The 15,159-nt window shown below is 37.1% G+C and overlaps 1 protein-coding gene across 1 annotated transcript in view; it reads left to right on the top strand.

Moving 5' to 3' along the window:
• The first annotated feature begins 1,094 nt into the window (after positions 1 to 1,094).
• Positions 1,095 to 15,159, top strand: part of LOC117235117 (protein cortex-like) — a 249,589-nt gene continuing 235,524 nt past the window's right edge. The window contains exon 1 of the mRNA XM_033496852.1: positions 1,095 to 1,708. Coding sequence (XP_033352743.1) covers positions 1,559 to 1,708 — 150 coding nt within the window. The 5' untranslated portion in view covers positions 1,095 to 1,558. The remainder of the gene's footprint in view (positions 1,709 to 15,159) is intronic.

Below are 15,159 nucleotides of genomic sequence, written 5' to 3' on the forward strand. Positions count from 1 at the left end.
ACGTGTTCGCATCCCCCTGCAATGCTATTCTGAATCATTCGAGAATTTTAAGATATTAATAAGAAATTAAAGGTTCAAGCCTCATAAATGTTTAGGTTTACGTATGATTTGCATCCGAAAGATTTCATTACATTTGCATGCATTTGAAACCGAGCATTTCTTACAGTCTGTTGAAGCAATAAAACACCATTTAACACGTTCACTGCTTACGTTCCTGATTCAAGTTGGTGCGCACTTTTACGACTTACGATATGGGAATAATATCGACTTAGACACAGGAGGCAAATTATCAGGTCATACCCATAACTAATGTCTTTTCTTATTTTGCGCTTTGAATTTCCAGTTAAAATTTACAACCAGCAATTAGAAAGATTGTAAAATTGATATCTGCAAGAAAAATCAATGCTAATGTGTAATGAATGAGAAAGGAATTTTATTTATTACGAGCGTTAGATAAACTAAAGAGAATGTGTAATTGAAAATAATTACTCCATCCACTTTATTTCTTAGTTAAGTTTATAAATTATCGATTCATTCGATTATTACAAAACCCTATAAAGAAAGTTAAGGCTTCAAAGATTTTTTGAGAAATTAATGATTTACCGAAAAAGATGGAACAAAGAGTTAGAATTATTACAATAAATATGTTCCTATTAATAAATTTAATATTTGATTATAATATTTTTTTATTAATTTATTAATACATTAAATCAATGTAATCTTTCGAATAGATAAGTCCTATTTTTGAACATTTAACAGTTACATACATAAATATTACTTATAGAATAATTTGTAAAAAGCCACAAGATTAAAAAATAGTTTGTAACAATTCATATAAATGCATACGTAAATGCAAACTCTTGCCATATAGAAATAGAATAAAGATTTTCTATAGAAATTATTTCTTACCCTCTATTATTATAGGAAATATTTGATTTCACTCCGAGATAAAACGAAGGTATAAACAGACGTCGAAAATAATCGTAATTTTTTATGGATCGTCGATACGTTACATATGTTTACATTTTCAAATACGCGCGACCTTGCACGTAACGTCCACGAATGTTGTCAAATTCTATTCAGTCGAACGTTGTCCTGCGCGTGGTTCGGTACGCGATATTTTTCTCCATGCTTTCGAACAAATTTTACGACGTAGCAAAATTTCTGTTTAACTCTAACGATTATTTAATTAAGTATTTGACGATACGTTATTTCTTATCTCATGTTTAAATAATGATTCGCTATCGAACGATAGAATATCAATAATTGTAATATCGGTAGGTATTTGCAAGGTTGCTTGTGTTCAGTTGTGACTAATTTCAGTTGGTACTACTTGATCAGTTCGATTTATCGTCATGAAATTGCTTTTTCGAATGTTTATCGAATAATATATTAGAGTTTATTGAAAGATTCGTTCGTTGTGCTTCGTACGAGATACATAGGTATTTGACAGTAAGACAGTTTTCTCGGGAATTTATAGTGATTTTCATAGTGATTGTTGTACGTGTTTTCTATCGCACGTTCTTTTTTGGGAAGTGTACGCGTACGATTAATCTATATGGACAGAGATTCGCGATTGTTCAAAATGCGAAGAATGTTATTGGACTTTCGGAACTATCGGGATCAAGAGAATGAAAATATCGATGCGACTCCACGGCGCAGTAGCTGCGTTAGATTCCCGCGAGTACGGCTGCTAGACTTCAAACCGGTGAGTCATATCTTTGATATTTTTCTGTTATGTTTGATTCAGTCGTTGCAAAGATTATCCTAATTTTACTTTCTAACGGATCTAGGGTATACAAATGACATTAAACTTTAGAATGTAAAATAATTAACTCCGTGAAATATATTATGTACACATATATAAAATAGATGATCAATTTTTTTACTATTAATTAGTATAACTATTTTTTAAATAAATATTTTTATAAATAAGGTAATTGGGATACTTTTTTATTTACTTACATTCTTCATTTTAACAATTTTAAAATGTGACAACCAATAGGAATTTCTGTATAATATCCAATTTGACACTTACTTATTCGTTAAATAAGTAAGTTAACAAGTATGGTGAATAAAGAAATTGTAGTTGATTGACTTAAAAATTTATCAAAAATTCAGTTCTTAAAATACTACAAATAATTACATCTTGTTTATATATTGTATGTATGTATCGTTGAAACTAAAATATTTTTTTGGAAATGGAATTAGCGTAATTCTTTGTTTCAAACACAGAATCCGATATTTAATGTTTGTTGCACATTAAATATCCATTGCATCTTCGGCGAACATATTCGAGTTTGAACTTTGAACTAGAGCTATGTCGAGTAACAGTTTGCTGTTTTGGTTGTATTCTCGTAACGTAGACAAGCGTTGGACATTTTTGGGATTTCGAAGGGCATTGCATTTGTAAAAGCAAGGCACATGCCGCATAGAAACCCCAACCCTGCCTCAACGAAATCCAAAACGATCTCGTACAGTTTTCCACATCTGAAATCAAATTTCATTTTTATTTTCATGAGACGTACCTTATCGCTGTGTAAGAACAATATACAACGTCGAATTGATACGGCATGTAAAACAAAACATTATTAGAGTGCGAATATTGTAGGAAACATAAATTTTTATTTTATTCGGTAGGTGATAAAATTTCCGAGTAATAAAATAGAATATTTACTGCCGATCGTAATAGCAGCTGTAAAAGATAAAAGATCGATACTAACATTCATCTGTGATTTACTGTCAAATCAAGTAAGCATGTAGAAATGTTGCAACTTCAAATGTGAAATCTCACGAGTGGCTTTCAGTATTCTACCAGGTTAGGCTCTGTGCGGACGAGCGGTTTGCGGCGAATCGTCGAGGCAGTTCTTGGAAAACCATAGAAATACATATCGCGCCATTTCGTGGAAACTGGCACAAATTGAAAAACGCTATTTTCGAATTATCGTTATAAAAAAGTTGCAGGGACACTCCTCGGCCAATTATGAAAATCTTATTCATTTATCTTCATAGTGTGGCCGATAGAGGACAGTTATGTCGCTTTTGTTGATTTATGTCGCACTGTGCGGTATCTTACTATTGTGCCTTGTCATTGCAATTTGTGTTCTGACTCGAGAACTAAAATGAAAGAAAAAGGGCACTGGAGCCTGTTTTTCATAAATTTGGTTTGATTACGTTCAAGAGTAGTTTCTCGAGTTGTTTTTCAATAACTGTCTAAAATTTGAAAAATAACTTTAGTACAAATTCGTATAACAAAACAAGCATATTATCTTTTAGCGGTTTTAATTTTTTAATGGTCTACTTTTAAGTGACAAAACAAATGACAAAGCAACAACAAGGTTAACAACCTTTTGCAGGTTTCCTACTTTACACTGCTGCTTAGAATTGAATAAATATAAAACATTCTTCACAGCATCGAATCTAGTAAATACCATTTTTGTGCAGTTTTTATTACTACATTGGGCTATTAAATATATTGTAGATGTTCCAAGGCACTGAAAATCGTACTTAAAGTACGATGAAATATCCCATACGCAGCATTAAAAAACAAACTTTTTCGACATAAAATATTCGAGGCCTTAAAGTCTTCTCGCGAGACATCATACTTTTAACGAATATTGAACACGATATGCTGAATAGAGGCGTTCTATGATATTCTTTGCGAAACTTACTTCCGGCACTAAATATTATTGATGCATCGATAGCGCGGAAGATCCTCGGTTACGACGGGATGTTTTGTTCGTTGCCTGATTCGCAGCATCTAGCTATAGCGCCATTAACATTGATTTATTGCGATTTTACGCTTCTCTCTTCGTCGACACCTCGGGCATTTGCGAGAATCTTCGCACTTTACAGTCCTTCTTTCTTTGTGTTTTGTATACTGACCGTATCTTGAATCGATCGACATTCTCCTACCACCTTTTGCTTCAGAAAGTATCACGTATCATAGATACCTAACTTTACTGCAAAGAAATTCTGGATTAGATATTATCGCGATTATAGCAGTATCCTTCGAATTTTTATTAAATATTCGAGATAAAGTTTACACCTTTTATACTAATTTCTATATTATTTATATTTTTACAGTATGTTAAAAAATCTAATATCAGCCCGATTCTTCATAAATTTACGTCGAATACAGCGATAAAGTAAATATATAAAGAAAAGATCAAACAATCGAAGACGGTTTAATCTCTATTGGAAATTAAATCTAATGGAAACATAATCAACGCTTTTTACGATATTAGTTGTTTGTATATAAACATATTACTACAATGTGTTGTGTTACGTTGATCATTTGCATTATTTATTCACCTTTTTATTATTCTTATATGTTACTAACTAATCATTTAATCTATCTTGAATATCATCACGCAGAATATTTTCTTGTTGCAAGTTGAAGTAAGAAGTTAACTTGGAACCTCATTTTTATTTTGTCCGGTGAACATTTGCCTCTAAGTTATTTGATCTTCCTTTAAATCACGCAATATATGAAAAATAATAAATAATAATAAACTATCGTAATATACACAACGATATAGTTTACTTGCCGCAATATCAATTATTATTAAGTGAATATATTTCTATACATTATTACAGTTTAGTGATCACCAGCTTCAAACTAATTTAGAACCAAATCGATTAAAAATTCAATATCAGACGCACGATATGTTACAAAAGCAATATCTTCAACAAATCACATTCAATTTCCACTTCCTCGGGCCTCTGGTATAGAAGCCTTTCAACTTCTATTGGCCAAGTTCTAAGCTCTCTACGAGATCACCCTGTATATATCTCTCTGCACGGAGCGAAGCTTAAAAGGGCGTGCTGCGCTATATTAACAGCAATATACTGCGTCCCACTGCACTGTAATGATTTCTTCGAGTTCTATAGACCATGAGATTTACTGTGCCCGGCAGCACTGCATCGTACAATGATACGACTTCGTTCCCCTACGTAATACCGTTTCTATCCGGACGAGAGTTTCTTTTCGACCAGGGTAGGAGTTGCACGATCGGCGTGGGACAGTTTCGACTTGTCACTTTCTGCTCTGTCGATCAGTCTGACAAGTAATCAATCGTTCGTAGAAAGATAACTTGCATGACTGACTATTAGGGAAACGTCGAAACGTACAAGTGGTAAATAGGCGTGAAGTTCTGCTCTTAGATTATTAAAATTAATTATGTCAGCCGAAAGTCAACATTTTCTTATTATATATATCTCATTTCTCGAGTCCTTGGGGTTGTCGTAACCAGTCAAGTTGTGATAAGTTCGAACAATTTTTAATATTTCGGTTCTTTCGCGTGGGATAAATATCAAATCACTATCACAAGTAATTTCGTACTTCTGTACATGTAGATATGTAATTTTAAAGCGCTACAAAGTGGAACCTCGTATCTATTAATCATACTTTTTAACGAATAACATATCATTAGTAGTTTTTAGTAACTTTTCAATTTTTCTCTTGGAAGACTTGTACGATTTCAAAATACTTGGTTATATAAAATATTATTAAAATTCGGTTTCTTTAAATCCAATTCGAGGTGGCTATTAAACGTGTCGATTCGTTTAATAAAGAGACGAGTGGTAAAATCGTAATAGTCGATATATTAAAATCACTGTGAGTACAAGTACAGAAATAGCGTACACTGATCGTAATCGTCGCTCGCTCGAAACAATTCAACTCCTCTACTCGTTAATTACTCTACTATTGAACTGTCTTAGACTGCACGTTCGTCTATTTGTGACTACAGTTGTTATTATAAAAAGTTCAAATGTGACTCCGGTTGACGATTACAAATAATGGCAATAATATTTTGTCCGGAGCTTGTTTACTTTTGAATGAAAACCAAAACAACGTTAATATTCCAAGTCACAATAATATGAGTCTCTCCCGATTCATGTGCAACTACATCTACTGCGCTAAAACGCTTTATAGAATCTTATATTGTTCAAGATATATAAAAGTAAATCTAGAGACAGATAGGGTAATAATTCACAATTAGCATGCAGATTTATCAAGTGTTATTTTCCTGCGATTATGCATTATTAGGATAAAACAAATTTCTTTTCTAATTGAAGCGCGAATACTTCATCTTGTTCTTTAATATTTTCCACAAATATTGGATTTGCAATATTGTCATTAAGTGGTATTGACAAAATCCGCAATGACTTAGTTGTCAATCCAATAGATCTTTTGTTTCAAATTTTCCCAGAACAATACTAAGAAATTTGCGTTCGCGACGCTTCGTAAAATCAATTAAAATCAATCATTGCATTTACTCGCGTGTTCTTTTATTCATACCTTAGCCATTTCTATTACGCACAGTCGATCCTGTCCCCTGCATATCTTCGTTCGTAGTTTTTCATCGCAAAGACCGCCGAAGAAGTGTTCTTTCTAAGACTGACGGTGACAGTGGAGATATACGTTTCCGTTAAACAATAGCGGTTTGGTCGAAGAGAATAATCCAGGCGGTAGGACGATATCGGTATACCTTCTCGTATTGTCGACCTGTAAAATTAACATCTTATCTCGAAAATGTATAATAGCAGTTGAAAGCGCCGTGGCGCCCCGTAACTCTTCATTGACACATTGTGAATTTGCAGCATGTCGAAATATATATATGTTTATGTGAAGAGAACGTTGGTACGTGAAGTTTAATGACGAGATTGCTCGTTGTTGTAACCATCGAATATATTTAAAATAATAAATTAATATACAGCCGTATACGTGAGTCATTAGTACGAAGTATAAATCGCAAAAAAACTGGCGGAATAAATACTCGTAAATGCTCGTCGCGTAACTCGATAGACGCTCGAAGATATTATAAGTACTGTTAGATACTCGTGATGCTCGAAGATACTCTGTAGATACTGTACGATACTCTACGATACTGTTCGATACCCTCTCGCTCGCGATCGCGTACGTTTATTTATACTGGTTGGGGGAGAGTCGGAAAATTCAAATTCGTCTTCATTCGACGGTTGTATGTAGCGGCGACATTGTTTTGCGGCGGAGTTTATTTGTCCCAATTCGCGTCGTCCTTTGACTCTTGTGCCGCTGCTATTCTAATGACACCACTACAGTGTTTCATTTTCGTCACGTATATTTCTCTGAACGACGTTCGAAGCTTTCGTAAGGTGCTTTTTCCACCGAAGAGCACTCGAAACTTTCGTACAAGCTGTTTCCATTTCCTCGGTGGTTATTTTACAAGCAGTATGATTTGCAAACGTCGTTATCATCGTATCATATATCTTGGTTAAAAGCAGACCGCGTAAAAAAAGATGCCGTATCTCCGCATACAGATGAAGTTCTTGCGGACTTTGTTTGAAATTCACATCCTGCCAACCGCGCTACGTGTTATTATAGAGTCGGCGATAATTCCGTATTAACAGCTAGAAATTTTTCGCAGTTTTACGAGGTCGGCTCCTTTATGGAATTACGTTCAGACTTCCATGGGCTATTAAGGTCCTTGCTATAATAGGCATGTTACGGAAATTTTTTTCGGTAGACACCGCAATAATAGTTGACTTTCATTGTCTTACGTACACGTACACGAAGTTTCATCGATTCGTTGCTAGGAGAAGGAGTTGGTTTAGTATCCTTTGAAGGTTGCTACGTTATTACTCGTTTTAACGTTGACGAGTCTCTAAAACGTAGACGCACCATTTATGTGATTAACATTTTTCTTTACACTTCGGTGTATGTAAATTACGCGTTTTAATGTCGTTTAATTTTTAACACATTCACTTTATGTAAATCAGCCATGTATTGTTAAATTATGTACATGGCTATGTTTATAAATATCCGGATGCTTTGGTTGATTTGTAATAACGGTATCGTACTAAGGTGAACAAATTAACGATTACAATTATTAATTAGAAGCAACATTTACTTACTACGTTTCTTATGCAATTTAACTAGACTATACGAATCTAAATATAGAAGATCTTAAGGATATTGATTGATTTCAATTCACATGAAATCATATCAACTTCAAAAGTATCTGTTATCATGTTTTAGATATAGGGTATGTCATTAGTTTTCTTCACATGAATTTTTCATCTGTTGTTAAGAGGCTTACAGTGGCTACAAAAAGTATTTGTACATATCCCCGTTTTTCAGTGAAGAGTCTCTTCTTTTTGTCAGATTTTACATTTCATTTTCATAGTAGACATCAACTTTATTTGATACCATGAAAACCCCATTACATATGATATGTAATATACTTGGATCAAATTAATTCATATGTAAATGCTATCATAAATACAATGGTGATGTACGAATACTTTTATAGCCACTGTATATCTTTGCACCCTAATAGGTTATTCCTCTTTTTAACTATATTACGTTAAAGTATATCCTGTCAACCATTAAATAATATTAATATCAGAGGATCAACAAAATTGTACTTATCATATTTTTTCTCCGTAATGTTCGTGTAATTTCCCATTACATCTCCTTAGACGTCTATAGATACCAGTTTCATGTTAGCTTAGGTTTCTTACGCGGTAGTCGAGAGACTTGGACAACGGTTGGGCGTATGCACTCGGTGCAGGTCGAGGACAAGAAGAACGAAGAAGAAGAAGAAGAAGGTGCGAGAGTGGATCTTCGTCCTCGTATATTTCTACGCGGTGCATAAATGCGCGCGTGCATTTAAATAAGGTCGTATCTCTGCCAGATGTTAATAAATTCGTATTCGTGGCTGTATAACGCAAGCTATGCGTTTCGATAAGCGAAAAGGGGAATACTCGAGGCAGCACAGCAATTGTAATTATTATAGCTCGATTTCATACGTCTCTGGTATTACGACTAGATACGAAATATTCGTTATTTGCAGTAAAATCTGATTGGAATTTTAGTTAGTTCCCTGATTAAAAATTCTACCGTTTGACCCTGTCTGAATTTGATTTAAGACGATCATTGAGATTCCACGGAGAACGAGAATCTTGTTTTTATTAGGTAGTTAAATCTCTTGATAGCTTTGTGTTACGATCACAATGTGCTGTCGAAGAATGGTTGAAGTTAATCATATTTTGTAATGAATTTGATAATAGCTTGAGAATCCATATATTTTTGTTGAAAGATGTTTAAATATCAAGGTTGAGCATTTTTTTCGAAAATATCGTTGCATTTATACAATTTGTTTAGTAACGTACTGAAGTATCTTAGATGTAACATATCACATTTACGTTTTAGTTATTTATGATTAGTTATGATCAATCATGTATTTTTATAGAATTGAAATGCAACGTTATTTGCATTACTATTTAAAATTCTTGAAAAGTACGCATAAGAATCTAGTTCAATTGATAAGAATCAGTAGTTTTCGCTTGATCAAGGTCGGTGATTATCTTTACAGCGTTTGTAATATTATTTTCTTTGAATAGATAACTATTCGATAAGTTCAATCTGTACATAGAAAGAAACGTAAATTTTTTATTATACATCCAATATGTGTGAATATATTAAGGTTGAATAATCGATTTCCTACATCGATTTAAAAATTTACGAAATCGCTATTTAAATCTCAAACTGTAACAGTAAGTATACAGTACATTTTTACTGAAATGCAATCTTAATATGACCAGTTAATAATCAGTGACGATAAATTTAAAGACACGCATCTATAGAAGAAGAATTTGTAACATTTGGAAATTTTTCAGAAGTTAGGCAAGTCTACAAGTATCAGTGTTAGTGCGTTCAAGAAACACGACTAAGTTTTGATCAATAAAGTAAAACAAGCTCGAGCTGTTTTCACCTACGAGTAGCCTTAAAAGTCACGCGAGAATTCACTCTTTTTCTCGCCAATTTTAGCTCTTCTTTCCCACGTCCTGTTCGTTCGTTTCGCGAACAAGCTTCGATACCCCTTTTCATCGCCACTCTATCCCACGTTCGTTTGCATTCATTTCCACTCGATCTCTCCGGTCTCCAATATATTCCGCGAGTGTTTTACGATCATCCCGTTCGAACGGCTTTTAGTAACAATTTGTCGAACACGAGGAACCGACGCGACGCTTGCTTTGCATCGAACTCGGTATTCGGCTTTCGTATCCCGACCGCGGGAGGACGATTAAATTTGTATGCCCGTTAAAACACAATGCTTGTTGCATGGTCGTCAGCGAGACCTAAAAAAGTCCTTCTGCATAGCATCGTTCGGATCGGCAACAAGAATAGTACCCGGTTCGCGAAGAGCAGCTTACTCGAGCGATGCAGCATATGCTCGAACATCGGTCGCATAGCGGGTGGTTGCCGACTAACTAGAGCACTTAAGAATCCTCTCGAACGATCTCATGCTGCACGAAGAAAGGTACGCAGAAAGGTAAGCAACGTCAAATAAATTTTCGAGCAGGCCAATTTGCCTTTTCGATACAAAAGATATTCCGCGAAGGAAATGTTCGCTCGCGATAATAAACGATCATCGGCTCGTCAGGAAGTATTTAATATTCGGATACCGCTAGCTCCGATGATTTCACGCCTTTTGCTGTCTCGGTTTTCCGTTTAATAACCGTTAACACAGTGTATTGCAATAATTTCAGCCGTTTCGCGTTCAGATCGCTGTCGCTTTTTCCGCGAACGTCGCCAGCCAAGGTTCGCTGCGAATTATTGCGAACCGATACCGATCTAGAATAATCTACCGGTACTGCAACCGGCCGATATTAATATTATTAGAAAGACGATAAATATGTAAGGAATATGACAGACTTGTAATTAACTTACTCACACGTTGGTCGTGTCGTGACGCCTCCCGGGAGCCACTTAAAATTCCAAGCTTCTGTAACACGCATCGATGCTATGTTAGGTATCCCGAACGCCCGCCGTATCACGATGATTAAATCGGCCGTCGATTACTTCTTTTTTTTTCTACTTTACGTTGCATCGATCTTGACAGCTTCGCCGTGATGAATAAGGCCATTGTGCGCCGTCCTCCGTTCTCGATCAACACTTTCTTAAATCGATTTTCATTAACTACGTTAAAAGCTTGCACGTAAATCGATACGCCATACCTTTGCGAGTCCTTCTCTCGTGGTATCCCATTAAGCATTAATGGGCCGATTTAAAGGACGTAAATCACCAAACTTAACGAGTCACGTACTTGGACGGTTACAGTTTCACAAAAAAAAAAAAGGATCAGCGGAATAAAAATGTGCTTGCCACGAAATCTTGTCTGTTTTCGCCGATGAGGCAATAAAAAGCCACCCGCGGCGCGAGTTCACGTGCAATTAGTTTAACGATCTCGAAACTCTATGTTCGACACGACGCGATGTTACTTTATTTGGCAAAAATAAGCTGACGATTCATCGTCGAAACTGCGCGGTTATGCACTCGTTTATTGCTGCGCGCGCTGAGGATTACTTGGGACTTAGCAGGCCAGTAGGATTCATACACAGCCACCACAGGACCACTAAGGCCCAAATCACCCTCAGCTTTTACTGGTCCCTTTGCACGGCGCAACGCCCAAAACTGGACTGGCGGAGTCGGAGCTCGTCGTTTCATCGTATTTGTATTGTTACCCTCCTTGTATTTGTCAGCGTTCCTCTGTAACGAAAAGTATTAAGCAGTTTAGTGGTGAATAATTTCTCTGTAGTCGTTGGAGATCGTAAACTATGTACATATGTTAGTGTTCTTTAACCATTATGGTAGAACGTCAGCGCTTCTTACAAGTCGTTTCACGTTTGCATTTTTAACCCTGATGTGTTCTTTCGGTCGTTTCAATCGGTCTTATTGTACTATTCTGTCGCTAACAAATTTCTTATGTTAGAAGATTCAAACGCGATCGAAACACGAAAAGTCAAGAATTACAACAGGATCACAGCTACGTGCGATTTCAATTTTGCATTTTAATATTTAGCCTATGTATATGAATATTTTCGATCCAAAAAGTGCGGATTGTTTGAAAACGGCAGGAAATATCTCACAAAATATAGTCATTACAAAAAGTATTGGCACGTATCCTTATTTTCCAATAATGCGTTTTCCCATCAAGCTGTATATTTCGTTTCCATATCTGGACCTAATTGATCGCTACTTTAATGCTCCAGCGAATATAACGGTATGCAAATACTTTCCGTAGCGACTTTATATCATAGAACATCAGAAAATGGTGCAACTGAGATCCTTCGTGACGACGATGTAAATGAATATTTGAATGAAATAGTGTGAGTTATTAAAGAACGTCAGAAAATATTTTAGAGAATAGATTATATCGTACAATGTCAGAAGTTAATCCAATTGAAGCTGTTTTCGACGAGGGAAATCTAAGAATCGCGTGCTTCTAATGAAACGAGGAATCGATCGAATGCTACGAAATTCTATTACACAACGAAACAGCAAACTTGCATCTGCCCCACGGTATTAGCGAGTACGGTAGTGTAATCTACCGATTTAACCTCGATGCACTGCAATCTGACTGAAAGTACGCGCACAGGCCTATATTCGAACAAATGTAAATTAACGTTGAGTCAGTTTCGCGAGCAACTCCTTTCTTCCGCGCGTATACATATATCATCGAAATGCCGCGTAATTATAATGTCACCAGTTGGCTGCCAGCGCGATTATTTATTACATTATACGCTATAAGTAATAACTGACCGACCACCGGCGTATCTGTCTTATAACATGGCAAAAACGTTATTCACAGAGCTGTCTATGTCCGTACGATTTACAGATACAGCGATTCGACAACTTGTCTGAAACGAGTTCACGTAGGTACTAGCTGATATTTATACGACCTAACGGAAATTCGCGTGTTCAGCAAGAACGGACCTATTATAATTCACCCTAACCCATTTTGCGTGCCGGCTAACTTTTTGCGAAAAGTACGAGCACCGTGTTCCACGATGCAAGCGCTCGGAAGGATCTTGTCTTCTAAACAGATTACAGAGATACGTACGATTCGATTCGTTACGAATAGTCCGTTGCACATGGTGTGCAAGAGACAGGTAATGGTAGATTTCGGGGGGCGTTTCTTCGTTACGCTGAAAACGTATCTCGACTTGGGAATTACCGTTTGCGCAATCTGTGTTCGTGGACCATTTAGCACCTCGTGGGATTCGTGGCTCGTACATACCGGTCGATCCAGCGATCGTCGAATTAATAATCGGTTCTTTTCGTTACCAGTCGAGCAACGATCTCTCTCGAGCGTGTTTTCAGAGCTAGCTGTGTGCCCTGTCATTGACACTTTCCTCGCTGTTGCAACTACTCGGCTAGATCGTGCATTGCCACTTCGTCGGGCAATTAATCCGAGAGCTCGGTTTAATCTCACCGCTCTCGAGCTGTTATTTATTGTTACTCGTGCTCGATAAGAGCGTCTCGAGCCGTGCACCCGTGCACTTCATCGGCGCATATCTCGCGACTATTATCGAGCTGGTTAATTAGATCTTTCGCGATTGCTCGGATTCCATTGCCGCCTGGTGTTTCGTTGCTTCGCTTTCGTCATGGATCGTGGTGCACCGCGTCCGTATCGATAGATCGCGCTGAAAGGAGAATAAAAGTAACAGAGCCGGGGATTGCTTTTCTCGTAAAAACTATGTTATGCATTTTACTCTTATTTTAGTAGTCTATCTTATAATCGAGATTCGTCTCAGGGAGGGGGAACAATTCGGTTTACGCGAAAATGACGCAATCCGTGCACAATGAGATCGATTCAGGTACAGGTAGGAAGAAAGGGTGCTGCTAGAGATCGTATTAAACGTGCTCGTTGTACGAGACATTCCTCGGATCAACCACCTTTTCTTGCACCCTTCTCCTTCTCCGGACGCAACAACTGAGAAGTAAGTGGGAATACGGGGTGATTTAAGTGGTCGAGTTGGACAGTGAGCACATAGCAAATGAACATCGTGCGAGCTAAGGTGCCGTGCTAGACGCCATAGCGAAAACGGGATCCACGAAGGTAGAGCAAGCTCGTTGCACGAGGGGAAAACATCCTGACTAGCTTATTAACGAGATTCAGACAAGTAGTAACCCCCACCAACAGCTGAATTCTAGTCGGGTTTCTGAACGTGTACAACCCTTGGTATATTTGAGCCAGGCTCGATGCTTTCTTTGTTGCAACATGGTAGAAAAGACAGCGTGGGTAACTGAAATCGTAGAAAATAATATTTCCATGTGTGCACACGGCACATTAGTAAAAAACCATTGGATCTTTTATGTGGGAATCTCGACAGCTCGAGCGTTTGCGCTTTTTGTCGAAGAACACTTACGATCTTTTTCGAGTCTCCCTTTCTTAATGCCGTTAGTCTCATTCACACTTGTTTTGCATTTCATTCGATCTTCTTAATGCTGTTTGAACTTGCTGCGTTTGTTCATCTCGATTCCCTTCATCTTCGAAGTTTCTTGCTCCAACGTTGAACATCATCCAGAAAAAGAGACTGCAACACGCGGTATGATTACGAAGCTCGAACGTAAAAGAAGATTGTTGTTTCAAATTTTGCTGGACGAATTCTCAATTTTCTTCGTAATGGAATCTCTGCTCGATGTTTAATTCCCATTTTTCATCACGCCGGAGATTCCTGATCGCGATTAGTTTAATCGCGAAACGTGACTATCGTGGATTAAACGCACATACGCGTGATACGTGTACGCGCGTAGAAGATACAGATCGGAAAGAGGAAAAAGACGTGCGCAACCTGTGCCGTAAACTCCAATCATGAATCAGGCTTAGGCGTTTTATGCTTTGTACGATTGTCATGCTACCAAGCTAGCCACGTTTATCGAGCAATAGATTCACATTTACTGTGTCGAGTCACGGCTCATTCGTAATTAGTTGCGAAGCAACGAGACTAATTGGGAATCGTTAAAATCCGATGGCGGTTAGGTTGTGGCGCATGTACCGGAAATTACTCTTTGGCAAATGACCGAGGCCTCCGGGCAAATTCATTTCGCCGTTTCATCTGCTTCTGTCTTGGATATCTCATCCTGGAATTCGCTGAAATTTTTCTCGTGAATGCGCACCTTGTTAACAATTCTACTCCTAAATGAACCGTATAATTTCTATACATCTCACGAAACAAGCTTGGTGAATGAAAATTTCAGACGTTTCTTTCGTTATTCAAATATTCACATGCCAGTTTGATGTTGGAAAAATTTCATATCTTTCGCTTCTTTCAAGTTGATAGATTTCAAGCTGACTTTTCATTGAAAATTGTACGTATTTCGAT

Source organism: Bombus vosnesenskii, unplaced genomic scaffold (genome assembly GCF_011952255.1).
Source record: "Bombus vosnesenskii isolate JDL3184/JDL3185 unplaced genomic scaffold, Bvos_JDL3184-5_v1.1 scf7180000013314, whole genome shotgun sequence".
In the NCBI taxonomy this organism is placed as follows: Eukaryota; Metazoa; Arthropoda; class Insecta; order Hymenoptera; family Apidae; genus Bombus; species Bombus vosnesenskii.